Below are 25,403 nucleotides of genomic sequence, written 5' to 3' on the forward strand. Positions count from 1 at the left end.
TTCTCTCCACTGTCGCCTCCACCGGGGGAGGATCGGCCTGGCACGGAATCGCAGCCGTCCAAAACCCTTCCCTTCCCTTCGCAGTGGCTTGACGGGCCGGCGCCGGCGGCGGCGGCGGCGGCGGAGAGGCGGAGATGCGGTTCACTGCGTCTCCGGTGGTGGAGCTTCCGGTGGGCGGCGCGGTGCTGACGTTCGAGCAGGACAACGACTCATTCGAGGTGGGCACCTCTGTGTGGCCCTCGTCCCTGGTCCTCGTCAAGTTCGTCGAGCGCTGCCTCCGCGACCCGGCCCTCCCGTTCGCCGACGTGCTCCGCTTCCCCGGAACCCGGGCCGTGGAGCTCGGCGCCGGGTGCGGCCCGGCAGGGCTCGGCCTCTCCCGCCTCGGCCTCACCGACCTCGTCCTCACCGACATCGCCGCCGTGCTCCCGGCGCTCCGTCGCAACCTGCGCCGCAACCGAGTCCACCTCCCCCGCGCGCCTCGCCTCGCCCAGCTCCACTGGAACTGCCCCGCGCATCTCGCCACGCTAGCCACCCCGCGCCGCTTCGACCTCGTCGTCGCCGCAGACGTGGTCTACGTCCAGGAGTCCGTGCCGCACCTCATTGCGGCCATGGATGCGCTCGCCGACGCTGATCGCGGCGTGGTGCTGCTCGGCTACCAGATCCGGTCGCCCGAGGCGCACCAGGCGTTCTGGGACTCTGTTCCGGCTGCCTTCCCGGTGATCGAGAAGGTGGCACGGGAGCACCTCGACCCTGAGTACGCCTACGAGGAATCCGATGTATACATACTTCGAAGGAGCCCGCGTCAGTGAGGTCAGGTGGTGAACAATTGCTGACAATTTACTCGCCAAAGTTGTGTTTATTCAGCTCAGAAGTTATGAGCTTCTAGTCATGGTGACTAGTGAGGATATGTAATAGAAATTCTGTAGTTGTTTCTTGATGAATCGATGCATCGTGTGGGTTAGTAGACAACTCTAATAATGAGATTATCAGTTAAAGTCGATCGGCTTTTTTCCTCCACAAAAAATTCGATCGGCTTGCCAATATACTAAGTTATGAAGAACAGAAGAAGTCCTTGCTTTATGTGTTGGGTTGCAGTATCAGCATACCACTATTAATATGCTAGGCACTTAGGCAGAAGTTCATGTTTTATTGTTTGTTTTGTTCAGATAAGAGTTATGTGGTTATAAGGATTTTTTTCTTTTCTTTTTCTTTAGAAGCTGAGAGTTTACTGCCAGTCTATGTATTGATATACATAGAAGGTTTAAGGGTGTTTGTTTGCTAGCATTCTCAGCTTCGCATATTTGTGATCAACTTCTCTTCATTACACTGTGATTGACAAGTAAGAACTAAGTTGTACACTTAAGGTCCCTAGTCATCTTAATGATGATAACCTTGTGGCAGAACTGAGCATTTTCTGTGAGTAACAACCATCCTTGTGTAGTTTTATGCTTTTCTGGTTGTTTGATGGGCTAGTGGAGATCTACAAATGCTTCACTTCCTGGCTAGCATAAATGTGACTCCAGCTTTAACCTGCCTCAATTACGCAAATCGAAACTGAACATGTTAGTAGCATTATGTCTTCCATTGTTTCAGGTAAACAAGGCCTGAATCTTGGATGAGACCTGGACTGATCGGATTCAACTGAGGCCTTGTTTAGTTCCCACAAAATTTTGTAAAATTTTTCAGATTCTCCGTCACATCGAATCTTTAGACACATGCATGAAGTATTAAATATAGACAAAAATAAAAACTAATTGCACAGTTTGGTCGAAATTGACGAGACGAATCTTTTGAGCCTAGTTAGTCCATGATTGGACAATATTTGTCAAATACAAACGAAAAAGCTACAGTGTCGATTTTGCAAAATATTTTGGAACTAAACAAGGCCTGAATTTGTAATACAACTGACTATATAGCCACCCATATTTCTGGTAGGTAGTTGAACCTTTGAATCAAACGCACATTGGACTTGCTCTATGATTCATAGCCTGCAGTCTTAACGTATCTCTTTGCGTAGGGAGTTGAATTGCTCGGGCGCATAATGCTCGACACTTTTGCTTCTGAGGAATTGTGCTTAGCATGCCTATCATACTTTGCTCTCAGGTTGTTAGGACAGCATGGTATTTTAACATCGCGTATTATGCCTTATGATGATACATGTCCCGTAATCTCCAAAGGTGGTTGTTTTTATTAGTCATGTGTTCCATCCTGAGAATCAACCAGGGGTTCTCGCCCTGGGGGTTTATTCCTCGTCTTTGTCTGCAGCCTCTCTCATGCGGAGTCACATCATTGAAAGTGGTATGGATAATTTTCCGCTCCGATTCACTCCGAATTTGAATTTTAAATACATGGATAAATGTTTTTAATATCCATGCGGATATGGATAATCTGATTATAGGCGGATGCAGTGTAGGATATGGGATTGGTGAAATCCGATAATTGAACGCGGATGATCCGACGCTTATAATAGGATAATCCGGATATTTTAAGAAGTCGAAGTGAAAAGAATATAAGTTAGTCTAGCCCATGACACAAACATAATTATATTGTAGCTCACAATAAAGCTCGTCTGATGAAAGAATTCTACCAAAGTGAAGAACTAGTACAAGGCAAAGAGTGAAAGCAAAGTTTTGCCTAATTAAGAATATTTACTTATTCTACACACTTTTTATACTCTTAAATGCAAACCGCTAACATGTATTAAATTTTTGAGATCTTAAATCGAAGTGGTGGATCGATGGTGATTATTTTTAGTTGCATAACCGCTTTATGACTTTGGTTAACGAATTGTTTCTCATCATAAAAAATTACACGTAAGCACATATTATCCGACTTTAAAAAGTCCGCTTCCGATCCGATACCGGCCCGAATCCGTACTATTTCCGATATCTAAAAAATCTGTATTCGTATCCGAATCCGCATGATATCTGATTCGCTCCGAATCTGATAAAAAAAGAATTAGGATGTGGAGAAGCTATTATCCGCTCTGATCCGATCCATTTTTATCCCTACTCCCATCATCTATGGTGTCTTGATGGTCCGATAATTTCAAAAATGACATGGTCTTCTGATCTGTGTACGTGTGGTGCGTGTGGATAGTGTGGGTATACTTCGTGTATGAACATGATACTACAACTGTACTTTCTTTTTTTGAATCTGGGTACCTCTTTCATTACTCATTGGTTAACAAATCGTTAGCAACAATAACAACAATGTTTTCGGGCAAAGAGTTGGAGATCACCTCTTCACCCTCATTACACAAATTACCCAACGCGACTAACTCATGAGCGGCCCTATTACATTTTCTACCAATGAACACACACTTCCAGAAAAGGAAATTTGAAGCCAGCGATAACTTGATCTCATCTATCAAGTGTCCGACAACTGATTCATCATATGTGCAGGACTTGAAGGCCTTCACCACCTCTTGAGCGTTAGTCTCAACAATAATTCGCCCAATTCCCAAATCTACCACCAACTGAATCGCTTGCAGGCAAGCTATCATTTCAGCATGGAAGTGACTGAGGAGATGATTAACTTTACCTCTTCCTGGGACCAACTGTACTTAATTTTGAGAGACTTAAAAGAAAACATCGCTAGTTGGCTTCTGCAAGGAGAGAGCAGTTGGAGAAGGATCTCCGTCCACTTGCGATCGCACGTCCGTGCGCTTTGGCTCCCTGTTCCGACCCTGCCTCTCCGGTTCCCGGCCCAATACGCGTGACGCGGCCCAATCCATCACAGGGCAATATATACACAGAAACATCGCTAGTGGACGGAGATCCTTCTCCAACGCGCGGCGTCCGACCTCTGCAGCCCCGGGTGTCCCCGCGACCGCCGCTGCTGCCCTACTTCGCCGCTTGCCACCTTGGCCGGCGACGAGCACCACCAGGACGCCAGGTATTCCCTCCCCTTGGTCCTCCCTTCCTGCTGTGCGAAGCCATGCGCCCAAACCCTAACGTAATTTGTAGGTAAAATCGTGCGCCCGCCCAAACCCTAACATATCATTCGTAATCAGATCTGAATATAATTACAGGCGTATATGCATGTATCATGACTACTAACTTCGATTGCTTTGCAAAAATTATTGGGTGTACATGCTTACACCCATGTCCTTTACTAGGTCCGCCCCTGCTACTGGGTCCGCATATATGCAGGAATTTTAGTTCCTCTTTTATCCGATTGAATCAGCTTTTAGAATCTAGGTCGGTAGCATCTGGAATTGTGTGATCTGGTAACATATTTTGCCAGATTACTGGTTATATTAACAGATATAGTAGTCTGTTAATGGATTTTGCTTTTATCGGTGGTAGCTTTAACTGTGATTTCGGTTGTTTGTTTCGTTTCCATCAGATATTAATAATAATCTAAAATGGTGTGCAGCTTAGGTTAAAATCAAAAAATATTTTGTCGGGCGAATAATACAAGGCCTACACCAGAAGGAATACCCTTGTGCGGCAGGCGAACAGCTGTCTCTATCTCTCTGCAGTGTTATTTGGTTTACTATATGCAGTTGCAGGGGAGAAAACTAAAGGGTCTGTTCACTGCAGTTAGAAGCCGCAGCTGCTGTACCTGCAGCAGGCTTCTTCTACAGTATTTACAGTTTAGAAATTGCATGCAGCTGCAGAGAACACTCCTAAACATTATAGTGGAGAGAGACTTTCGTGTTGTTTTCATTTAGTTGATCTATGGGCACTAACCTGCAGATATATATTATAGGTCAAGAATGTATTATCAGGGGCAAGAACTTGCCCTGATGACAACTATTTTTTTGTCTTTTTATTCACTTCTCCTAATATTTAACTTTTTTGAGTAAGTGTGCAGATTAGGTCTTAAAAAGGGATTGGGATTAAGATTTTATTGCCAGAGCTCGAGCTGTATAATTATCCATTTACACAGTGGGCTGTACAGGGGGTAAATTCACAGGAATATTACTTGATGATCGTATAAGATACATATGCTGTGAACTCTCTGGTTTGTTTTAGCTGCTTGTGTTTGTTTTTGTCTACTTAATCTTGCACACTGAGGACCTTATTGAGGTATTCCTTGATCCCCATGGTTCTAGATAACAGACAATGAGTTTATACCCCCTCTAATTCATCTTACATTGAAGATGGTTTCTGATACTATTCTTGCTTATGTTTGAAGGTTGTCAGTCTGCGAGTTGAAGCATGGCGGAGCACTTGGCTTCAATCTTCGGCACTGAGAAGGACAGGGTCAACTGCCCTTTTTACTTCAAGATTGGGGCTTGTCGTCATGGGGATCGCTGCTCTCGTCTGCACAACAGGCCAACTATATCGCCAACTCTTGTGCTTGCTAACATGTATCAGCGCCCTGATATGATAACCCCTGGAGTTGATGCTCAAGGCCAACCAATTGATCCTGAGAAGATGCAGGAGCATTTTGAGGACTTCTATGAGGACATTTATGAGGAGTTGGGAAAGTTTGGTGAGATTGAGAATCTGAATGTCTGTGATAACCTTGCTGACCACATGATTGGGAATGTCTATGTCCAATTCAGGGAGGAAGAACAGGCAGCTGCAGCTTACAATGCTCTTCAGGGTCGCTTTTACTCTGGGCGCCCTATAATTGTTGAGTATTCTCCTGTGACCGACTTCCGTGAAGCAACCTGTAGGCAGTTTGAGGAGAACAGCTGCAACCGTGGTGGCTACTGTAATTTCATGCATGTGAAGCAAATTGGCAGGGATCTCAGGAGGAAGCTGTATGGGCGTTCTGCTTCCAGGAGGTACCATGGGAGAAGCCGAAGCCGAAGCCCCCCACCACAAAGGAGGGGTCATCGTGACCGTGATGACTACCATCACCGTGACCGTGATGATTACCGTGGCGGCGGTGGCGGTGGACGGGGAAGAGGTAGCAGGCATGACAGGTATGATGATGGAGCAGGCAGAGGCGGCAGGCATGACAGGTATGATGATGGAGCAGGCAGAGGTGGCAGGCATGAGAGGTATGATGATGGAGGAAGGCGCAGGCATGGTAGCCCCCCAAGGCGTGCAAGGAGCCCAGTCAGGGAAAGCAGTGAGGAGCGAAGGGCCAAGATTGAGCAGTGGAACCGCGAACGGGAGGCAAAACAGTGAGCTCTCTGTGGCAACTGTTCTGGGACGAGTGTTATGCTATGGACTTGTTGCTTAGCTCGTCTTTCACCGCCATATTCTAAGTATGCTCGTGTGGCTGATATTCTGCCTGTCTAAGTAAACCTCAGTTTGTTTTATGGTTAAATGAGACATGTAAACTCGATTTATTTCCATCTGTACTGTTTTGGATCATTTGGCATTATGTTATGTTGACAATTGGTATCGAAACTTTTGTGGTGTGCTATTAGCTTATGATAATGTCAGTTGTGGTTTGTCATTAGAATTCCATCTGGCTTACACACATGTGGTATGATGTCCTTGGTGGATTCTCTTCTGATTTCTGAATGCTCCTAGACGTGCTGAGCTGCGGCATTTGGCATTTAACTCTGTGCCGTAGCATGCAGCAGGTTTGTTTAGTTTCAGATGTCCTCTTTTGTGCAGTAGATTGCAGCAAATTTGCTTCTTTTGTCTTGGGCTCATGGCCGCCCCTGGTTTCGAGTTGCCCTTGTGAGCCTGTCAACTCGAGTTGCCCTCCTCCAGTAGTTCTGTTTTTTTTTTTGACAATTGCAAAGAAATTTATTATCCGCAGCAAGAAGCTGCTAAAATGGATACAGAGTCCTCCAGTAGTTCTGTTGTGAACCTGTTAACTCCTCCAGTAGTTCTGTTGTGAACCTGTTAAGGACTGTAGCTTAGCAGTGACGGTAGCCTTTTCTTGTTTCAATTTCAATATTTCTGCATGTTGTCGGTGTCAATCCTGTGAGATTAGATCTGCGCTTTAAACAAACTTCGTTTGACACTCGCGTGCCGTTGACTTTGTACGGTGTAGCCCGACTCGCTGAAAAAATTCATCTCAGTGGTAAATGACTGTTTGGATTTTCTATATACGTGTATATATTGTTTTTTACTTAGATAAATATTGTTTCTACACAGAAAAGTAATGTTCAAAGAAATAGAAAACGTATTGTACTAATTTGGAGAGGGTACTTTTCCACAATACACATGGCATCTTCCTCGAGAAATGTCCTGCTCGAGGGATATCCTCCTAATATTGTTCCCGTGAACTCGATCGGCCGCCGCCCCGCCTTGTTCGTTTCAACCTCTATTTAGTAGTATTTTTCTTTTACAACAAATCAGCCAATAGTATTTTTTGTCTGACGTTGTTCATTTAGCTGATAAGTCATGACAGAAGTACTGTTGGTTAATTTATTTTAAAAAAAATACTGCTAAATGTCTGGTAGATTCGACTAATAAAATCAAACAGCGTAGGCACATGGCATCTTCCTCGGAAAATATCCTGCTCTCATGTTCGATTTTGCTCTACGGTTCTACTCTCTCAACAAATCCATCACGTAACACCAAGTAAAAAAAAAAAGAGCAGCTCGCGTCGCGCCAGGCAGAGCGCGGCGGTGACGGAGGGCATAACAGAACCTGAACACAAACAAATCGAGAGCGAGCACGTGAAAGGCGACGCGCTGTGGCGCCCGCGCAGCCCCGTGTTCCACTTCCACCACCTACCTTGATCCTCCTCGGTGGTCGGTTCCTCGCAGAGTCGCAGCCGCGGGGACGCGGGGAAACCAGGCGCTAGCGTCGAGACCACACACACACCCGCGCTGCGGTTTCGCCGTCCACCCCTTTTGACTTTTGACGGACGGGCTGCGGCCTGCGGGGCGGGCGAAGTCGCGTGACCAGAGAAAGGAAACCATCGGCAGAAGTAGAACCACGTGCCGCACGAGGCCGTTGGGTCTCGCGGCGACGGGAGCGTTTCTCGTGCCGTTGCGTTGCGTGGCCACGGCGCCGGACTCTACCGGCCCTGGCTCCTGGTGCACGTACGAGGCGTCGAGGCCCCAAACAAGACGGACGTGCGCACCGTCGCGCTTATCCGGAAGGGAGAGGAGAGGTCGGGGGCCAACCTTCTCTTGTCGTCATTCGCTGGAGCATCATGCTACGGGTCTAAAGCGACATGACCGTAGACGACGATATGTGTGGCCCGGCATGTCTAGGCCATACCCATACGCAATGACGCAACGATCTCATGTTCATCTTCCGTTTTTTTTTTTTAAAAAAATGTTCATCTTCCTCCCCATAATCTGACGTCGTTACTGGCTTCTGGCGAGTGGCGACGGACAAGCCAAGCGGTGCGTGTGTGACTAGGACAGAATAGAACGAACGAACGAACGAACGACCGGCCAATGTGGTAAAGCGTATTTGCACAGGAGCCACTTGCAAAGGACAGCCAAGAAGAGCCTTGTAGAGGAACGAAGAGCGAGTGGCGTCCATATCTAGAGCTCGTCGCCATCAGAGAATGCCCTTTTCTGTGAGGTGGAGGATGCGACATAACATACTACGTAGTACGTACTGGATACTTATGCCAGGGCAGGGATGATTCGAGCTGGTGGAATCATGATTTGCCGTGCAAGCAAGCAAAAACGATTTACCGTCTCGTTTGGATCCTGCGAGAGGACGACTCTTGCCCTGCAGGCACACGAGAATGAGACCTAGGCCAAAAAGTGGTAGCACCGTGCCACCTTAGCTCGGAATATATAGGAACTAACGTGGCACGACACGATCATCACAAACCATTTGAGTTTTGACACAGGAATAGAGACGAACAGATAAGCACAGCGCTAAAAAAAGATGGCCGCCGCGCTGTCCGAGCCCCGATTCAAAAGCGGCCGAGACAGAAAACGTGACCACGGGATTGAAATCACCGCATCCTTTTTGTCCAAAAAAACCATTCAAAAAGCGAGGAGACAACAGCCCCCCCTCGGTCTATTTTTTCTTCTTCTCTATAATGCCCCGTTCCGTCCCTGAAAAGCGAAAAGCTCCTCGTCGTGCTTATAAATACGCAACCCGCCCGTACCGTCGCCCCCTTCCGCCGATCGATCCTCCCCCCCCCCCCCGGCCCCCCCCCCCCCCCCCACACACACCGGATACGACCGCCTCCACCAACCGATTCCGTCCAACTCCCCACCTCGTCACCACCACCGGCCTCGCTCGAGCGCGAGGCTTCTCTCCCCGCGCGGATTCCGCCAGCTCCCGCGCCCGATCGCGGACCCGTCCTGCTGAGGTGATGCTTCCTGAATCCTCGCGCGGCTCGTTTCCCCCCCTTCCTCGTCGAATTGTCTGGGCGGCGGGTCAGCTCGCTGTGCTCCCGCCCGTGGTCCGTGTGACTGTATCTGTGTGCGCGCGGTGGGCCGGGGAAGGAATCGGATCCCCGAGCGCCGCGATTCGGGCCGCGATTGGGCGTTTGGTTAGCTGCTCGGAGCTGTCTGTGAGGGGTATCGTTCGAACGCCCTCAGGCGCGTTTGGTTGGGGGCTGGGGAGCATTCCTGCTGCAAAACCGCGCCGGTCGCGGGAAGCTACTGGTGACGAGATTTTGGCTGTCCCGTTCGTGCGTGGGTTATTTATTTATTTTTTCAGACGGAGGATTCTGTGCTGTAGCTGTGTGCTTCGCTCGATTTTTAGTGCATCGAAGCTCATCTCAGAATTCGGAATGTGGACTATCGAGCTTAGAGTCAACATTGCCGGTGATGGAGCAGCAGACTTGGACTTCTGGTGGATCGTGGACCTATATGGTTTGAAATTTGTGCTGCGTAGTGTGTTTATTTTTTTTTTTCATTTGGGGTGGCTGTGCAGATTGAGACTGTACTAACCACGGTCAGAATAAGCGTTAGGTAGACGCGGAGAATTTTGCTTGGGAATGAGAAACTCTTAGACTCTTAGTTGAATGTGGTCAGGAGATAGCTGTGCTGATTCATTGTCATGCTCATTTCTGATTAGCAATGATACTTGGTTCTAAAGGTCAGGAAATGACTTGGACTTTAAACTGTTTTATCTGTGGTTTGGAGAATTTAGTTACTGTACGGTACTACGTTCTTTGTTTTGGTTTGAAAACTCAGTAGTTTTCAGTTATTCGGTACTTGGGCATAGAATTTTTCAGCTGCTAGCATGTGGATCTTGGTAGTTTTTGGCGGGCTTTTTTAGGGTCAACAGAAGGGAAAGGCTTTTCCTACCTGCTATATTGCACTGGAGGACAATGCAAATTGCTGCACAAGCACAGCTGAGCTTACAACACTAGCCGCCAAGAGTTTTTGTCAGGGTTGTCGTGCTTCCAATCATATATCCATATAGCCTCTTGTTGAAGTTAGTGTCATTAATATATCCTTTTGTCGTTGCTTTAGATTTATGAGACTCGACAACTTAACTTTTCAATGTAAGTTCTGTAACAAGGGCACGGGTGGGCAGAGAGGAACAGAAACGGCAAGCTCCAAGAAAGTCGCAAACTCGCTAACGGACGAGTAAATAAATGTGCTACATTGCTAAATTTGTCGAGCCCATCTCACATAAAAGCCTCTAATCTTCTTAAATAAGGAAAGCGACAGCTAAATCTTTTAGATAAGACAAGTTATTGGCGTTACCAATCAATTTATTCCCAACCATGGGATCTCAATGGTCGTAATTGTTATGAGTTGTCATAACTTTTTCTGCAGCTTACATTTTGCCGTTTCATTATTTGGACCTATGCCAATAATTACTCCTCACCTGAGTCAAACAACTCATCCTTGAGTTTGCGATGGACATGGTTGATGTGAGGTTATGATGTCCGCACAACACAACACGAGGGAAACCAAAAAATAATTTATTTGTTGCTTTTATAGTACTCTTCCACCCTCTTTCCACTATCTCCTCCTTTGGCAATTTCGTTCATGATGGGCCAAACTTAGATCGGCCTTTGCATTGTGTCATGTCGTTTGTTTGTAGGTGCATGGAGCAATGAGTGAACACACCCAGCTTACTTGAAACTCTGATTGCTAAGTTCTTTTCTCCTTTTCCCCATTCTACCCCTGCAATGTAGTTCCGATTTATTTTCATTCTTCCCATGCTACCTTCGCTAACTGCATGAATTTCTCTTTAGCAACTGTTTAAGTTTTTATGTACTGGAGTGCATACTCTCTTAGTATGTGTTTGAAGCTTGGGATTTGTTCAGACCAAGCATTTCTTATCCAGTGGTCCATATTGTAATTGTAGGATTTACACGTCACAAACTAGATACATTGCATCATAGCCAGCTTAGTAATTAACATCACTAGAGAGGACTTTAACTATGTGGAAGTGTAGTAATCACAAACTAGACACATTGCATCATAGCCAGCTTAGTAAATTTTTTTTTTTTTGCGAGCAAGCCAGCTTAGTAATGAACATCACTAAGAGGACTTTAACTATGTGGAAGCATAGTAATTGACTACAGGAAGATTTTTTTTGAAACAAGACTACAGGAAGATTGAAAACAATAGAAACTAGTTCACCAGGTAACTGTAAAATAGGCTTTAGAATATCACCCCAATTGCATGTTGCAAGGTTGCGACTAGTCGTCACTTATTTATCAACTAGTTGTACACTGTAGTTACCATTCTACCAAGTGATCCAGACCGTGGTTGCATCTAGAATTTCAGATTTGCGGCTCGTTGGTCGGGTTTGGATTGAAGCTTTATATTATTTTTTCTTGCCTCATTGTACCATAATAGCACTGGATTTGGAATCCTGCATTCATGTCAAATTAATATTGCCATTTAAATCAAATCACGCCGATGCTACATAGTTGGATCAAAAGATATTTTTAAAGAGGAAAATGTGTGTAATTGCACAGATAGATGGGACATGAGAGCTCAACAATTATTGTGAGGCTCTCTAGGGTTATGATGAGTAAGAGAAGTGGACAAACTGGTGCACCGCTATACTATGGCTCAATCTCAACCACATGGTTTTCACTTGCGCACACATGGTCATTAGGCAGAACATGGCCCAAATTCCAATTAGGCTTAGACTATGGTGCCTCTTTTCCCAGCATAAGTTCTCACTGCCTCTGCTGCTCCTGACTCCAATGTTATTCCAAATTGCAGCAGTGGGAATAATGCTTAGGCACCCTATCTGCACCCCTGGACCCTGGTAGATCCACTCTTGCTCAGTGCAGAGGCCTAGATTAATGCAAAATTTTCATGTGACATAAACCTCACAGCTTGTTTTGCTGAGTCTTCTATTCCTGCCTTCCTTGTTGACATTTAAATACTTCACTCAATATTCAATGTTATTCGCCTTTTAGGCGGGAAGTTGTATCGTTTCTTTTCTAACATAAATTAATCCCACCCAGTCACCTGTGAGAGTAATGCATAGCTGTACCTTGGTTGTATTATGTCATAAGTGTGGCCCCCCATTGGTGCCAACAATTTCTCATCAATTACCATACTCGCAAGTAATTATGCATAGCTTGTTATAGTGCTGATTCGACATGTCACTTAAGATGCAAACTCCATCTGCCGCATTCCAACTTGAACCAGCTATACTGTGGAGATCTAACAAACTGAAATCCGATACAGAATAATGCATATGAAGCTATGAGCTAATCTGACAAGCTGGTGTCTTGCATGGAAACCGCGTTGTAGCTACAACAGTACTACAGTATCGTGCTATAATACTTACCGTCTGGCTGCTGCTGATCAGTCTTGCGCGCATGACTGTTACTGGACAAATAAATGTGCATACAAATCATAAACTAAGAGACAGCCTTGTTCTTCTTCTTCTTCTTCTTCTTCTTCTTATTATTATTATTATGAGGAGACGGCCTTGTTCTGACAAACAAATAGAAGATCCGTCATTTTTGAGGTGCAAGATATAATGGCGCATAGTGTAGGGCCAATGGTACTGAAACTTGAATCACAGATTATATATATATTTTGCAAAATGTTGTTTGAGACAAAGTGTTAGTGCCTTCAGTAAACACAGTCCTCTTCTTCATATAACTGATGAATATTCTGTAAGGTTGTGGATCAAGTTATCAAGGCCTCTGCATATCAACAGGAATTAAACTATTTTACGTTTATCTTATATATGGACTATTCAATATCTTCTGCTACCTAGGCCCAGTCACGTGCAAGTTTCTTTTGTCAATATTTTGCTCCCACTTGCAAGCTTCAGCATGTACTGGGAATTATCTTGTCTGCTATCATCATTTACTTAAACGAGACATGCTTTACATTTTTCATCTGTACTTATCCATATTAGATTGAATGCTGACCATGTTTGGTCAATCTCGTTTGCAGGGAGAGGTGATGATAAAGGATATTTGCTGACCAAACGTGCAGTAGTTCTTCTTAAGGAAATAGAAATTGGCCTCATGTCACATAGAAATATGCTCTGGACACATCAGTCCGTTAATCCTGAATGGGAGCAAGGACATGTCCAAGTTCAACCAGGAAGTTCCTATTATGCAGGCACAAGTGATTCATCCAACCTGGGCATGCAAGTTGCTGTTGGAATTCCAGGAAATACAGCTAATGTTGGTATATGTGATCTGCGGAATCATGAGCGCCCGCATGTTCATAATTCATACCCACATGCCAGTGTTACATCGAGATTTGTCTTCCCAACTACTATGTACAACCCTAGCATGTCAGCAGCAGCTGTCAACATATATATTCCTCAGACTCAAAGCTTTGGACTGGGCAATGTGCTATCACCATCTTTACATAATCATGTTTCCACAGGAACTATTGATGAAAGTAGCAGCAGTGTCAATTTTGGTGATAGTGCTATTGGATTCATGAAAAGGAAAAATGCAGTAGTTGCTGGAAATCATCATTTTCTTCATGGATTTGCTGGCTCAAGTTCATCTGTTCATGCGCCTCAGAATCCTGTGCGCGGACCATGGAATGCTTCATCTCAATCAAATTGTTTACCCGGTTATGCTGCTTCAAACCTACCAGAATACCACAATAGCAATGGGTGGCCATTCTTAGAAGAATCTTCTGCAGATGCTTCAAATTGTTTCAGTTCTGTGGCTGCTCGCCCAGAGTTGGTACCTCATGGTAACTATTTATATCCATCTCACATAAGCCAGTGCAATACATGGGTTCCACAGGCTGCAAGTCATGGAGTGCCACAGTGGGGATATAGTAATGCCATGGTCAATCCTCCAGGTTAGTTCTGAATAAAGATATATTCATCTGATGTTTTGCTGAATGATGAATTAAGGAATCATCTCACAGTTTCCAATTTATTTGCATTGACAAAATAGATGACTATTTTTATCAGCTTTGCTGATAAGATTAGCAGTAAATTTCTGCTGTCATGTATTTGACTGGCCATTGAATGTAAATCTTTGTGTGTGAGATTTAGTTTTGTACTTGGTAACTCTTGCTTTGAACTTGTCTTGTTTGTTCATCAGGAACCGCAGACATGCCGAATGGAAATATTCAGGATTACCAAACTGGTCATTCTTCTATTCATGGGCCACTACCTCTTTTCTGCCAGAATCCTTTGCATAGTATGCAAGCACAAGCACCTCAAATACAAGTACCCCATCAACAGTTCGTCGGTAACAATGTGGTGCATGGTTTAAATCCTTCTGCCGTTGGCCATCCTTTAGATCCAAGAATTCTGGCTCTCCCATTTAATGCTGAGCACACTTTTGGGCATCCAATGCATCCACCTCTGATAAACCAAGCTAACAATGGGTCTTTAAGAATTCTGCCATATCAGGTGGCTTCATATTTCTAAATTTTTACCCGTAAAGTTCTTGCATAGTTGCATGTATCTACTAATAACAATACTGGATGCTGAAAAATATGTCTCCATGAATATTTTTCATGCGTCCACTGGAGTCTTTCTTGGTAATCACGTAAAACATATATTAGACTTTGAATTTACCATTTTGGGTGCATCATTGATCGTGCAGAGATGTCAGTGTTTCATACTCATTCTTGAAGAACAACTCATGTCATTTCGATATATAAAACTGGATGCGCTACATTTATACTCCTAGTTATGTTGGAATTTAGATACAAATGTCCACTTCACAGTCATGGGAAGCCTTGTAGCCCTTCTTCATTGAAATACTATATAATATGCATTGATCATCAAGTTCTAGAAATTCATGTCCCCTGACTTCAATTCGGCACAACTATCTGACACGCAGCAGTTGTATTATAATATGCAACTTTTCACTGCAGTCATGGTCTGCATCCATCATTGTCTGAATATATCTCGTTCTTGTTGCCAAGATGTACGAGCCATTTTATTTTATTGCCATGATATGTGAATTTCATAGCCCAACTAGGCAACTGCCTGCTGTCTTTGAGCTATACAAAGATGTGAGACAAATGTTATCACTGGCTCAGTAGTACAGCCTGTCAGCAGTGTCTGCATGAATCTGCCTCCGTGAACATTTCCTATTTCATGCAGCTACCTCAAGTAATTGATGTATCTGTGCAGAACGCTACAGTGATGGATCATTCAAGGATTTATGAAGCAGGACATGTTATTGATGAACATAGAGATATGCGTTTAGATGTGGATAACATGACTTATGAGGCATGTATCTCATTTGGATGCTTGTGAATTCTTTGTGCACCTTTTCTGGGTGTGTATATATCTGATTAAATTCATTTTCTTTGCATGTTCTGCAGGAGCTTGTAGCATTGCAAGAGCAGATAGGTGATGTCAATACTGGTTTGACAGAAAGCTATATCCAAGAAAACTTGAGGTCCACTTTTTATGTTCCAGGAGCAGCTAGCATCCCTGATCAGTTTTCTGAGCTTTCTTTGGAGAATGATGCGTGCATAATATGCCAGGTCAACCTCTTGCCATGTCTAGTACTTTCTCCGTCCCAAAATAACTGTCGTTTTGGGTTTTCGTGTCGCAAGTTTAACTGGATTTATAGAAAATACATGCAACATTTGTATCTCCAAATAATTTTGTTAAAAAAATAGATTTGAAGATCTTTCCAATGATACTAATTGTGTACCATAAATATTAATATTTTTTAATATATATTTAGTCAAAGTTGTTTCTCGGGAAGCGAGAACGATAGTTATTTTGGGATGGAGGGAGTACTGAATTATAATCTATTATTTGTACATCATTAGCCCGCTACCAGTTACGGAGTATATGGTAGATTCTGGTCACATTAGCCTAGTAAAGATAATTTGTACCCCACTGGTACTAGAAGTACTACCTTACTGAAAACAGTGAAACCATCATCGTTATCATTTGCTTGAAAGCGAGATATATGCTTCTTGTCCTTAAGGATTACTTGGTCCATGCCTTGCAGGAGGAGTATGAAGCTAAAGAACTTATAGGAACCCTTGGATGCGGTCACAAGTACCATGTGAATTGCATAAAGCAATGGTTGATGATAAAAAATTTGTGCCCCATATGCAAGACAACAGCTTTGTCATCAGATAGAAGGAATGGATGATCGTCCCCGATAACATTATTACCGCGTGGCAAATCAGCGCGATTTTGTATATAGACATGGTTGCCTTTATTTGCCGTCCCCTTTGCTGTGGACATAAACTGAGCTTCGAAAAACTGTACAGATATTTTGTAGGATATTTTAGATGTTAAATGGCACCATGGTGTGTAAAGCTCCCATGATTGCCTTGGTAGATGCCCCCTTCATTTACATTGTACATTGTATTTATCTTTACTCTTCAAAAAAAAGAAACCCGAAAACAGTAAGTTCTGTACATTTTGCAATTGAAAGAACCGAAAATTGTCCTCACTTTTGGAGCATTTTGCTAGAGCTGCATAAGATTTAGCGGTGGATCTTCCTATCGAAGGCATGCATATATGTGTATTCATTTCAATTCACATATGTTGGAGTGGATTGAAATGAAATTTAGTTTAAATTCACTCTAATCTACTTCAACATGTGGATTAAGATAAATACATGCGCATCTAAACAAGGTCTTAGGGCATGTTTGGATATACATGGTTAGTTACTACTAGTTGGGACTAAAAATTAGTCCAAATTAGTTATGGTTGGCTAAAATCTAGTTGAAGACAAGTCCAAAAAATCAGTTTATCTATTAGCCGTCTTGTCTGGATGTACTAGAACTAATTAGGTTAATTTTTAGCTAGCTAGCTATTAGCTCTCGTACCCAAACCGACCCTAGAGTCCCGTGGAATTTGCTGCAGAGGTAGGACTTAGCTTATATTTTTTTTCCCCTTCTACCTATATTCACACCGATAGTCGTGTTTGCAGTACACATACTATATACGTTCTATTTAGTTTATTAAATTAGACTAGAGAAAGAAAAACCACGGATACTAAGCACCATCCCATCCTTAATTCCGTGGTGTTCACGAGGTCTGTAAAGCGTCAGCCACGGCAGCTGGTGGCAAGCGAAGGCTGTTAAGTTACATGCCGTGCTACATCTGTTAAGTTACATGCCGTGCTACATGGGGCATCAGCATCAGTTCATACAGGGCACGTACTGACAAGAACATCTAATTACTTCACGCCTTAGCGTGCCAACTGCCAAGCATATTGATACAATTCCAACGAGTTACTCTAGTGACCAATAGGATTGCAATTAGCAGTCTAGCAAAGCAAATAGTTTGTTGAAGCAATGCACCTAGGTTGATATAAGAGAAGCGACAGTATACAGATACAAGAAATGAAAGCAACAAAATAGATAAGGCCTATATGAAAAAATAAATATGATAGCCGCACACTTCCATCCCTAAACTATACCGGCAGCTTAAGTCCTGAATGAATTAATGTATCAAATGGCAAAATCAACGACACCTGGTAACACATGAATACAGGTCGAGGACCATGACTGCAATAACGTCCTGCGCCCTCTACTGCAAAAGTATCAACCAACCCAAGTACATGTTCTATCCTTCCAAGCTAAGACGAACAGCAGGCAGACTTCTTCACCGCAGACACATCATCCTTGCCGCCAACATTGATGGTCTGGCCCTTGGGAGGCGCTGCGGGGTCGTCGCCAATGTCGAGGGCCTTCTTGCTCACGACACGGTAGATCTGGGTGAGCACCTCGGTGAAGGCGTCCTCCACGTTCATTGCCTCCAGGGCCGATGTCTCCATGAAGAAAGCATTCTCTCTCTCGGCGAAGGCCTTGGCGTCCTCGGTCGGGACGGCCCTGAGGTGGCGCAGATCCGCCTTGTTGCCGACAAGCATGATCACGATGTTGGCGTCCGTGTGGTCTTTGAGCTCCCTCATCCACCTCTCCACGTTCTCGAAGGTGACATGCCGTGTAACGTCATAGACGACGAGTGCTCCTACTGCTCCACGGTAATAGGCACTTGTGATAGCACGGTACCTGCAGAAGCATCGACCAAATGATATAAGTAATCTGCAGTGCAGCAAGTAGTTGAACGGCAAAAGCCACAAGAATAATGGCACTCCTATATCAAACACAGTAGACGTCGCCTGCATCAATCAAACAGTTCAGCACAGGGCTAGAGATATGGATTTCTATCCACAATTTCAACGTCCACAACTTCACATCTGGCAAAACAGGGCTGCCTGGCCCTGCACCTGCACAAACTGCATATTCCGATAGCTCGAAATGTGATAGATTGAAAATGGTACGTGCAGGTGCAATCACGGAAGATGTGCATTGAATGAGTGCAGATTCTTTCCGTTTTCTTTCAATGATGATCGAAGCAGTTCATTTGCGTCCATGTGTAACAGCCAATTAGGGGGTCACGGACCAAACCAAGCTACAGAGATCCATACGATACGACGCAGGCATAGCAATCGCTAACGAACGGACCAATCGGAGATCAGATACGAGGAAAGGGGTCGACGCGGCTCGCGGAGCACAGCTGGATCTGGGGATTGTATGTACCTTTCCTGGCCGGCGGTGTCCCAGATCTGGGCCTTGACGACCTTGTCGTCGACGTGGATGCTGCGGGTGGCGAACTCGACGCCGATGGTGGACTTGGACTCGAGGCTGAACTCGTTGCGCGTGAAGCGCGAGAGCAGGTTCGACTTGCCGACGCCGGAGTCCCCGATGAGCACCACCTTGAAGAGGTAGTCGTAGTCGTCGTCCGCCCGGTACGCCATCGCCACCACCACGGGCACACACGCACACAAAGGCTGGCCGGCTGGCTAGCGGGCCTTGGGCCGGCGGCGGCGGGACGGGCGGTGGATGAGGAGGGGAGCGCGGATGGGAGGGGGCGGCGAGAGAGAGAGAGAGAGAGCACCCGGACGCGGGTGCGGGTTTTTTCTCAGTTCCTAATCTCACCTCGTTTTTTTGCTCGGTTTGCCGGATTCGTGCGGTGCGGGGTCGGTGCCGTGCGGACGCGTGCGCGCGTCGTGGTCGGTTGGGTTAGTCGGGCGCACGCCGAGCCCCCAGCGGGCGGTGCCGGGGAGGTGGTGGAGGGCTGGAAAGTGGGGAAAACGAGCGAGAAAACGAGCGAAAGGGCCGTGTTTCGGCGTGGTTTGTTTTCTCGGCAGATCGGCGGTGCAGGCTCGCGTGCTGGGACTGGGAGGCGGGAGCCAGAGGGATCAGATCTGCTGGTCGTGTGGGTGGAGGCGGGCGGCTGGCGCACGTCAGGTCGTCAAGTGATATGGACAAGGCTACCTAACAAATCAAGGTTTCCGTGCCGCAGATTAAACGGTGGTTGTGACATGGACACACGCGACGCGGGTAAACTCGCTGCGTGCGTGTAGTCTCGTGCTAGAGGCTGTACGTGTGCAGTGCAGGTTCCAGGTTTTGCACTGCACGTGTGCAGGAATATGTTGCCTGTCTGCTGTCTCTTTTTCTCCCCTCGTCTCCGGTATGGCTCCATGTGAGTCCGTACAATAAGATTTCATAAGGTATGCACATTGAGTGATGCTGTGATGGCACGAGCTGGATCGGTCGGTGCTTGTCTCGTGCTAATTTAGGCCTTGTTTAGTTCTGGAAAATTTTGGGAAATGGACACTGTAGCACTTTTGTTTGTATTTGACAAATATTATCCAATCATGGACTAACTAGACTCAAAAGATTCGTCTTGTCAATTCCGACCAAACTGTGCAATTAGTTTTTATTTTCGTCTATATTTAATACTCCATGCATGCGTCTAAAGATTCGATGTGACGGAGAATGTGAAAAATTTTGCAAAATTTTCAGGGAACTAAACAAGGCCTTAGGCCGCAGCAGCTCCCAGCTGAAAAACTTATATGGCCATGTTTCCCGGAAGTATTTACTTTGGGAACAATGTGGTGGTTACTGGTTAGCAGTTGCATTGCTGCTTGTGTAGTTCTGTGGACGACTTCATGTCGATGCTTCGGTTCACAAAATCTGCCATGAAGCTAGACCGGATTCCATCTGCACATAGGAGTATTTTCATCACTTGATGAATTGCCTCTCGGCTCGATCATCATTGACAAAATGAAAGGTAGCATTGCAAATTGGATTAGCATTGCCGCCTCGGCCTGGTTCATTTATGCATGGGCCTTGTTTAGTTCCGAAAAGTGAAAAGTTTTCGGCACTGTAGCACTTTCGTTTGTTTGTGACAAATATTATCTAATTATAGACTAACTAGAATCAAAAGATCCGTCTCATGATTTACAATTAAACTGTGTAATTAGTTTTTATTTTCGTCTATATTTAATGTTTCATGCATGTGCCACAAGATTTGATGTGACGGAGAATCTTAAAAAATTTTTGGTTTTCAGGGTAAACTAAACAAGACCCATGCTCCCCAAACGTGCAACACCCTCGTTTGAGCTTTGCGCTCGTGCCTCTTGCCTGTACGTCCGTGTCTCCCCCCATAAATATTGTCGCGTTTGACACGGCAACGGCATGTAGATTCCCGAAGCGGGGAATGGCTTGAATGGCAGGGTGGCCCGCGCCGGTCATTCGCTCCGACGTCTCCGGCCGGCCTAATCCCCATGCATCTATTCAAGCACCGCCATGGCCCATGGCTGTGCTGTGGTCCTGGTCTGGTTCCCCAGAAGCCAGGAAGAAGCTCTCCCGATTCGTGCTTCACCGGCAGGGGGCAGCCACACGCTGGGAAGCCTGGCACGGGCATGACTATTGTCATTTCTGAGGAAAGCTGCCTCGCATGATCGGATCAGCTCCGTGATTACTGATTACTGAACTTTACTTACCGCTGACCGGTGATGACGGGGAAGAACGAGAGGGGTGCGTGTCGCCGTCTGGGTCGCGCGGACCATGGCATCGGGCAGGAGCGGAGGAGCGGAGGGGATCGGTGGCGTCGACGACCGCGCAATTCCAGCTGCGGCGCCGGCCGTACTACGCTCCTCTCGCGTCCTGCTCCTCTGTCTCTGCCATTACTGCGCGGTCGTTGCCGTGATCCGTGCGCGCATCAGTCGCGGCCTGCCATGCATGCATGTTTCTACGCCAGGGTGCCAGAACCCGCCGGGACCCCCCACGGGTGGAGCCGCGCCGTGGAGCACACGAATCGATCGCCCGTACGTGCACCGTGCACCACAAAGACCCACACGTACGGCCAAGCACTGCCCACTGCGCCGTGCCAATTGCATGCCAACGTAGCGCGCGTCATCGTCGCGGTCATATGTGTTTTGCCCGTGCGCGCGCGCGGCCGATCGAGACACGGGACCGGACGTCCGCCGCGTACGCGCGTCTTCACCTCTAGTGAGAGCGAGATGAGAACAGGCACGGCATGATATGAGCTACTCCACCGGCGCCGACAACACACATGCATGGGTCTGCAGAAATACCGGGGCCATGGATGCATGGGCCATTTCTTTTTTATGGGGCGTACGTGCGGCCAGCTAGCCCCCGCGGGCGCGGACTTCGGCGCACGCGGCACCATCGCCGGCCGGCACCTCCTTCCCCGCGAACGAACAACGATCGAGTCAATCCACTCGCAGTCGCAGCCACGCGCACGTACGCCGCCCGTCGGTGCCTACCGCCCGCCCGTTTTCGCTCAACTCCTAGCCTTGTTTAGCCCTAAGAACTAAAAAGTTTTCAAGATTTCCCGTCACATCGAATCTTATGGCACATGCATGAAATATTAAATATAGACGAAAACAAAAACTAATTACACGGTTTAGCTGGAAATCACGAGACGAATCTTTTGATCCTAGTTAGTCCATGATTGGATAATATTTGTCACAAACAAACGAAAGTGCTACAGTACCGAAAACTTTTCACTTTTCGGAAGACCCTAGCCAAGCTCCGCGTCATTTACTCGGCACAGTCTGCATGCGCACCGACTGTGCTGCGTTGCTCACGAGGACACACGAGCTAGAACAGAACAGTGCGAGTTCTGCTGCGATCCTCCTCGCTTGGAGCCCGGCACTTCTCCCGCCTCGTCTCCGTCGCCATTCGCCATTGAATGCCCTAGCTAGGAACAAACCGAGCAAGCGTGCGCCCGCGCGCTCGTGCGTGCATTATACGTGCTGTCACCCGTGCGTACGTGACATAGATCGGGAAAGTAGGTGATGAGTATATAGCTGGAGAAGGACGTCGATCGGTCGGTGTGTCTCGCCGTCGCGACGCTGAATTGGTTGAGTGTGCAGCCAGATCCCCTGTTATACCGAGATCATTCTTAGTGAAGAGTTGGTTGTAATTTCATACTACCGTTATCTTTAAACGTGACTCGTTACATAGAATGCAATATAAAAACATAGACCTTAATCATGCTTTTAGATAACGTGCTATAGTACCACTACGACATTTTTGGAGGACTTACCATTATAATATTACCAGTCAGGGGCGGATCCGGACTAAATAATCATTAATATTACTTGTGTTAAGAACATGATCATTAGCTTTATTTTTCCACGCTTCCTATAGTTGCGCCTAAAAACGCAAAACCAAATGCACCTGACAACTGAAGGAAACAATCGAAGAAAGAAGAAGCTCCAAAGTCATCTGATTTAGATCCAATGAATGAGAATCATTGCTCGATCAGATGCAAAATTTCAGGCACCTGATAAATAGCAGGACCCTAGATATTCATTCTATGTTCCGGATGACTAGAATCCATGCCTCTCTATTGTTCTTTACTTTTGTGGATGAACATTTGAATAACTAGTTCTGGTTGAGTGTTGAGTGAATACAAACGATGAGTATAGAAGTGAGTATGTTGATTGAATACAAACATTAATAATTGTGAAGTTATGGATCTAGTCTGTTCTAGAACCAGAAGTAACATGGTCTGGGAACAAGAGAAGAAGAAGAAGAAATGGGGCACCCTTGAGCTATCCACATGTTTTTCCATGTCCGTGTGTTGCTTCTAAGTTTCAAACAACTACGGGCTTGTTTAGATCCAAAAACTTTTTTGATTTTGACACTGTAGCGCTTTCGTTTTTATTTGACAAACATTGTCCAATCATAGAGTAACTAGGCTTAAAAGATTCATCTCGTGATTTACAGACAAACTGTGCAATTAGTTTTTATTTTTACCTATATTTAATACTCCATGCATGTGCCGCAAGATTCGATGTGATGGGGAATCTTGTAAAGTTTTGGGTTTTTAGGTGCATCTAAACAAGGCTTACATCTTATTCTCTCATGCGATCTATCCTATCACGATTCCACATACACTGCATATATTGTTGTTGAAGAAACATGGAGGTTTATCATATTTGACCCTTCTTGTCTAAAGCTTTGGTTGATTATTACTTGGGTATCCAAATTGGGATTTAGGGACCTACCAAGCATCCGGTGGGTCCATGCTAAGCGACATCAACTTGAAAGGATTAATAGGGCCTATAGGGAGTGAATAATCCTAAACTGAAAAATTAAATGAATAACTTGTAGTAGAATTAGTACATAGGACCAGATGTTAGGTTTCAATCAGATACACAATACCGGATATTGGTGGAAATGGGATGGCTGACGAATTAGCTACAAGAAGTACAAATTTGACCAACAAAATTTGAATCTACATTTTAGCAAGACCCCTAGTAGATGTGTGAAGATGTCCTCACTAGTTCTCTACACTTAAAGTTACTCAAGCAAGTAGTTCTTGTTGTTTTGTGGAGAATATTTTTGAACTAGTGAGCAAACACATCTAGTTGCTCAAGAAACATGAGAACACACAACCACAAAAGACACAAGATTTGACTAGATGTTCTGCCTATCTTCAAAGGAGTGATATGCCCTCGTTGTCGAGGAAACCGCCAAGGCTTTGGGTCTCTTTAAATGCTATCCTATTCTCCAAGCGAATCACCGAGATCAAAGATTGAGTAGATTTCACCAAGCTTATACAATCTTCCTAGAACACTCCACAAGAAGATGATGGGTGCTTCATGGGCAACTCATGGCCAGCTACGATTCCACCGAACCAAGAGTTACAAACTCATATTCATGCTTTGAAGGAGACTCCAAATGTTGAAAAGGATGAAAAACTGAACTTTGAGCACTCAGAATCTCTCAACCCAAGCAAGTCCCTTTGAAACCACACACACACACACACACACACACACACACACACACACACACACACACACACACACACACACACACACACATCAAATCCTCCAAGAATCATAGCTCTAAAGTAGGAGAGGAAGTGAGTAAATGTGCCGGTCGGTTTTGGCTCAAAGTCGATGAAAAGCATCGTTAGACCCATTATTCATATATGTTCGGAGGTTTTATGAAATAGATGTCAATATTCTTCTTTGTAAATTCAATCAAATTTAAAAGATGATTTGAGTTGGCAATCCCAAATTCCCATCACTATTTCCCCGTTGTGCTACGGATGCAGTAAACAAAAGGCCAGCAGAATGGCACCTGCCACTGCCAGCCCATGTCATCCTTGCTTGACAAACTGGAAGAAGGATCAAATCACAGTGTACTTTTCATCTACTGCAGAGTAGGAGCTACCAGCACTGTAGCTCGGCATGTCCATGTCCGGGATGTCCCCATCCATAGGCCATAGCCCTCTTCAATTTCCCCCCTTTAGGCTGTCTCCAAGGAGACCTATTTGGGAACCCAAAACTAAAATAGGTCTCAAACACAATATCTATAGCCTCCAACAGAATACATATACAGAAAACCCATTTTAGGTATCAGGAGATGCATAACCCAAATTTGGGTATTCTCTCTCCTCGAGACCCATTTGCAGAGAGTGTTTTCTTTTAGGTCTCGTTGCTGGAGAAGACTAAATATAGGTATGGAACATTTTACCTGTAGCGTTACCCAAAGAATAAATAGGTCTTGTATTTTAGGTGATGATTGTTGGAGATAGTCTTACCATGCAAGATTCAGCCCTGCTCCCCTTCCCCCCTATCTCACCAGTCACCAGTCATCACCCCTCCATTTTTACGCTCGCACAATTCCAAGCGATCTAGCAAAACAAAAGGAGGGAAGGAGGAGGAGATAGAGTGGTGGCATTAACTGTGTTATAACTCTGCTGCTCTGCACAATACTACGGTAGTAGGTGAGAAAGCTAGCCATTTATATAAGCATGCAGGGAAGAACAGGAGAAAAGCCATAGCCAAATCCATAGGGTTCTTCGTTCGTCCTCCCTCCGATCCCCACACTGTTCCTCTACAGGCTACAGGAGCAGCAACAGCTG

The 25,403-nt window shown here is 45.5% G+C and overlaps 4 protein-coding genes across 6 annotated transcripts; 3 read left to right on the forward strand and 1 right to left on the reverse strand.

The window, feature by feature from the left end:
- Positions 11 to 1,115, forward strand: LOC8074597 (protein N-lysine methyltransferase METTL21A). Its single transcript, XM_002440205.2, has one exon. It carries the CDS (start codon positions 135 to 137, stop codon positions 807 to 809), a length of 675 nt encoding a protein of 224 aa, XP_002440250.1. The 5' UTR covers positions 11 to 134; the 3' UTR covers positions 810 to 1,115.
- LOC8063598 (splicing factor U2af small subunit B) lies at positions 3,753 to 6,372 on the forward strand. 3 transcript variants are annotated; one of them, XM_021448407.1, is made up of 3 exons: positions 3,770 to 3,897; positions 4,381 to 5,036; positions 5,146 to 6,372. In XM_021448407.1, exon 3 carries the CDS (start codon positions 5,169 to 5,171, stop codon positions 6,090 to 6,092), a length of 924 nt encoding a protein of 307 aa, XP_021304082.1. In that variant the 5' UTR covers positions 3,770 to 3,897; positions 4,381 to 5,036; positions 5,146 to 5,168; the 3' UTR covers positions 6,093 to 6,372. The 3 variants fall into 3 exon arrangements, with proteins under 3 accessions (XP_002440251.1, XP_021304082.1, XP_021304081.1); XM_002440206.2 differs by lacking the exon at positions 4,381 to 5,036 and having other exon boundaries at positions 3,753 to 3,897; XM_021448406.1 differs by having other exon boundaries at positions 4,381 to 6,372.
- On the forward strand, positions 9,006 to 16,647 carry LOC8063600. The gene is made up of 6 exons (XM_002440208.2): positions 9,006 to 9,156; positions 13,187 to 14,062; positions 14,311 to 14,624; positions 15,357 to 15,455; positions 15,551 to 15,715; positions 16,195 to 16,647. The coding sequence occupies exons 2-6, from the start codon at positions 13,261 to 13,263 to the stop codon at positions 16,339 to 16,341; spliced, it is 1,527 nt and encodes a 508-aa protein (XP_002440253.2). The 5' UTR covers positions 9,006 to 9,156; positions 13,187 to 13,260; the 3' UTR covers positions 16,342 to 16,647.
- On the reverse strand, positions 17,486 to 19,434 carry LOC8063601 (ras-related protein RABA1f). Its single transcript, XM_002441475.2, has 2 exons — positions 18,746 to 19,434; positions 17,486 to 18,214 (listed from the first exon to the last, which is right to left on the reverse strand). Exons 1-2 carry the CDS (start codon positions 18,961 to 18,963, stop codon positions 17,782 to 17,784), a joined length of 651 nt encoding a protein of 216 aa, XP_002441520.1. The 5' UTR covers positions 18,964 to 19,434; the 3' UTR covers positions 17,486 to 17,781.

The sequence above is a fragment of the Sorghum bicolor genome, chromosome 9 (genome assembly GCF_000003195.3).
Source record: "Sorghum bicolor cultivar BTx623 chromosome 9, Sorghum_bicolor_NCBIv3, whole genome shotgun sequence".
Taxonomy (NCBI): domain Eukaryota; kingdom Viridiplantae; phylum Streptophyta; class Magnoliopsida; order Poales; family Poaceae; genus Sorghum; species Sorghum bicolor.

Coding starts and splice junctions, on each gene's coding strand:
- LOC8063598 (XM_002440206.2), top strand. CDS start 5,169: ATGGCGGAGCACTTGGCTTCAATCTTCGGCACTGAGAAGGACAGGGTC.
- LOC8074597 (XM_002440205.2), top strand. CDS start 135: ATGCGGTTCACTGCGTCTCCGGTGGTGGAGCTTCCGGTGGGCGGCGCG.
- LOC8063601 (XM_002441475.2), bottom strand. CDS start 18,963: ATGGCGTACCGGGCGGACGACGACTACGACTACCTCTTCAAGGTGGTG. Junction 18,215..18,745: donor GACACCGCCGGCCAGGAAAG/GTACATACAATC, acceptor ATGCTTCTGCAG/GTACCGTGCTATCACAAGTG.
- LOC8063600 (XM_002440208.2), top strand. CDS start 13,261: ATGTCACATAGAAATATGCTCTGGACACATCAGTCCGTTAATCCTGAA. Junction 15,456..15,550: donor TGGATAACATGACTTATGAG/GCATGTATCTCA, acceptor CATGTTCTGCAG/GAGCTTGTAGCATTGCAAGA. Junction 15,716..16,194: donor ATGCGTGCATAATATGCCAG/GTCAACCTCTTG, acceptor CATGCCTTGCAG/GAGGAGTATGAAGCTAAAGA.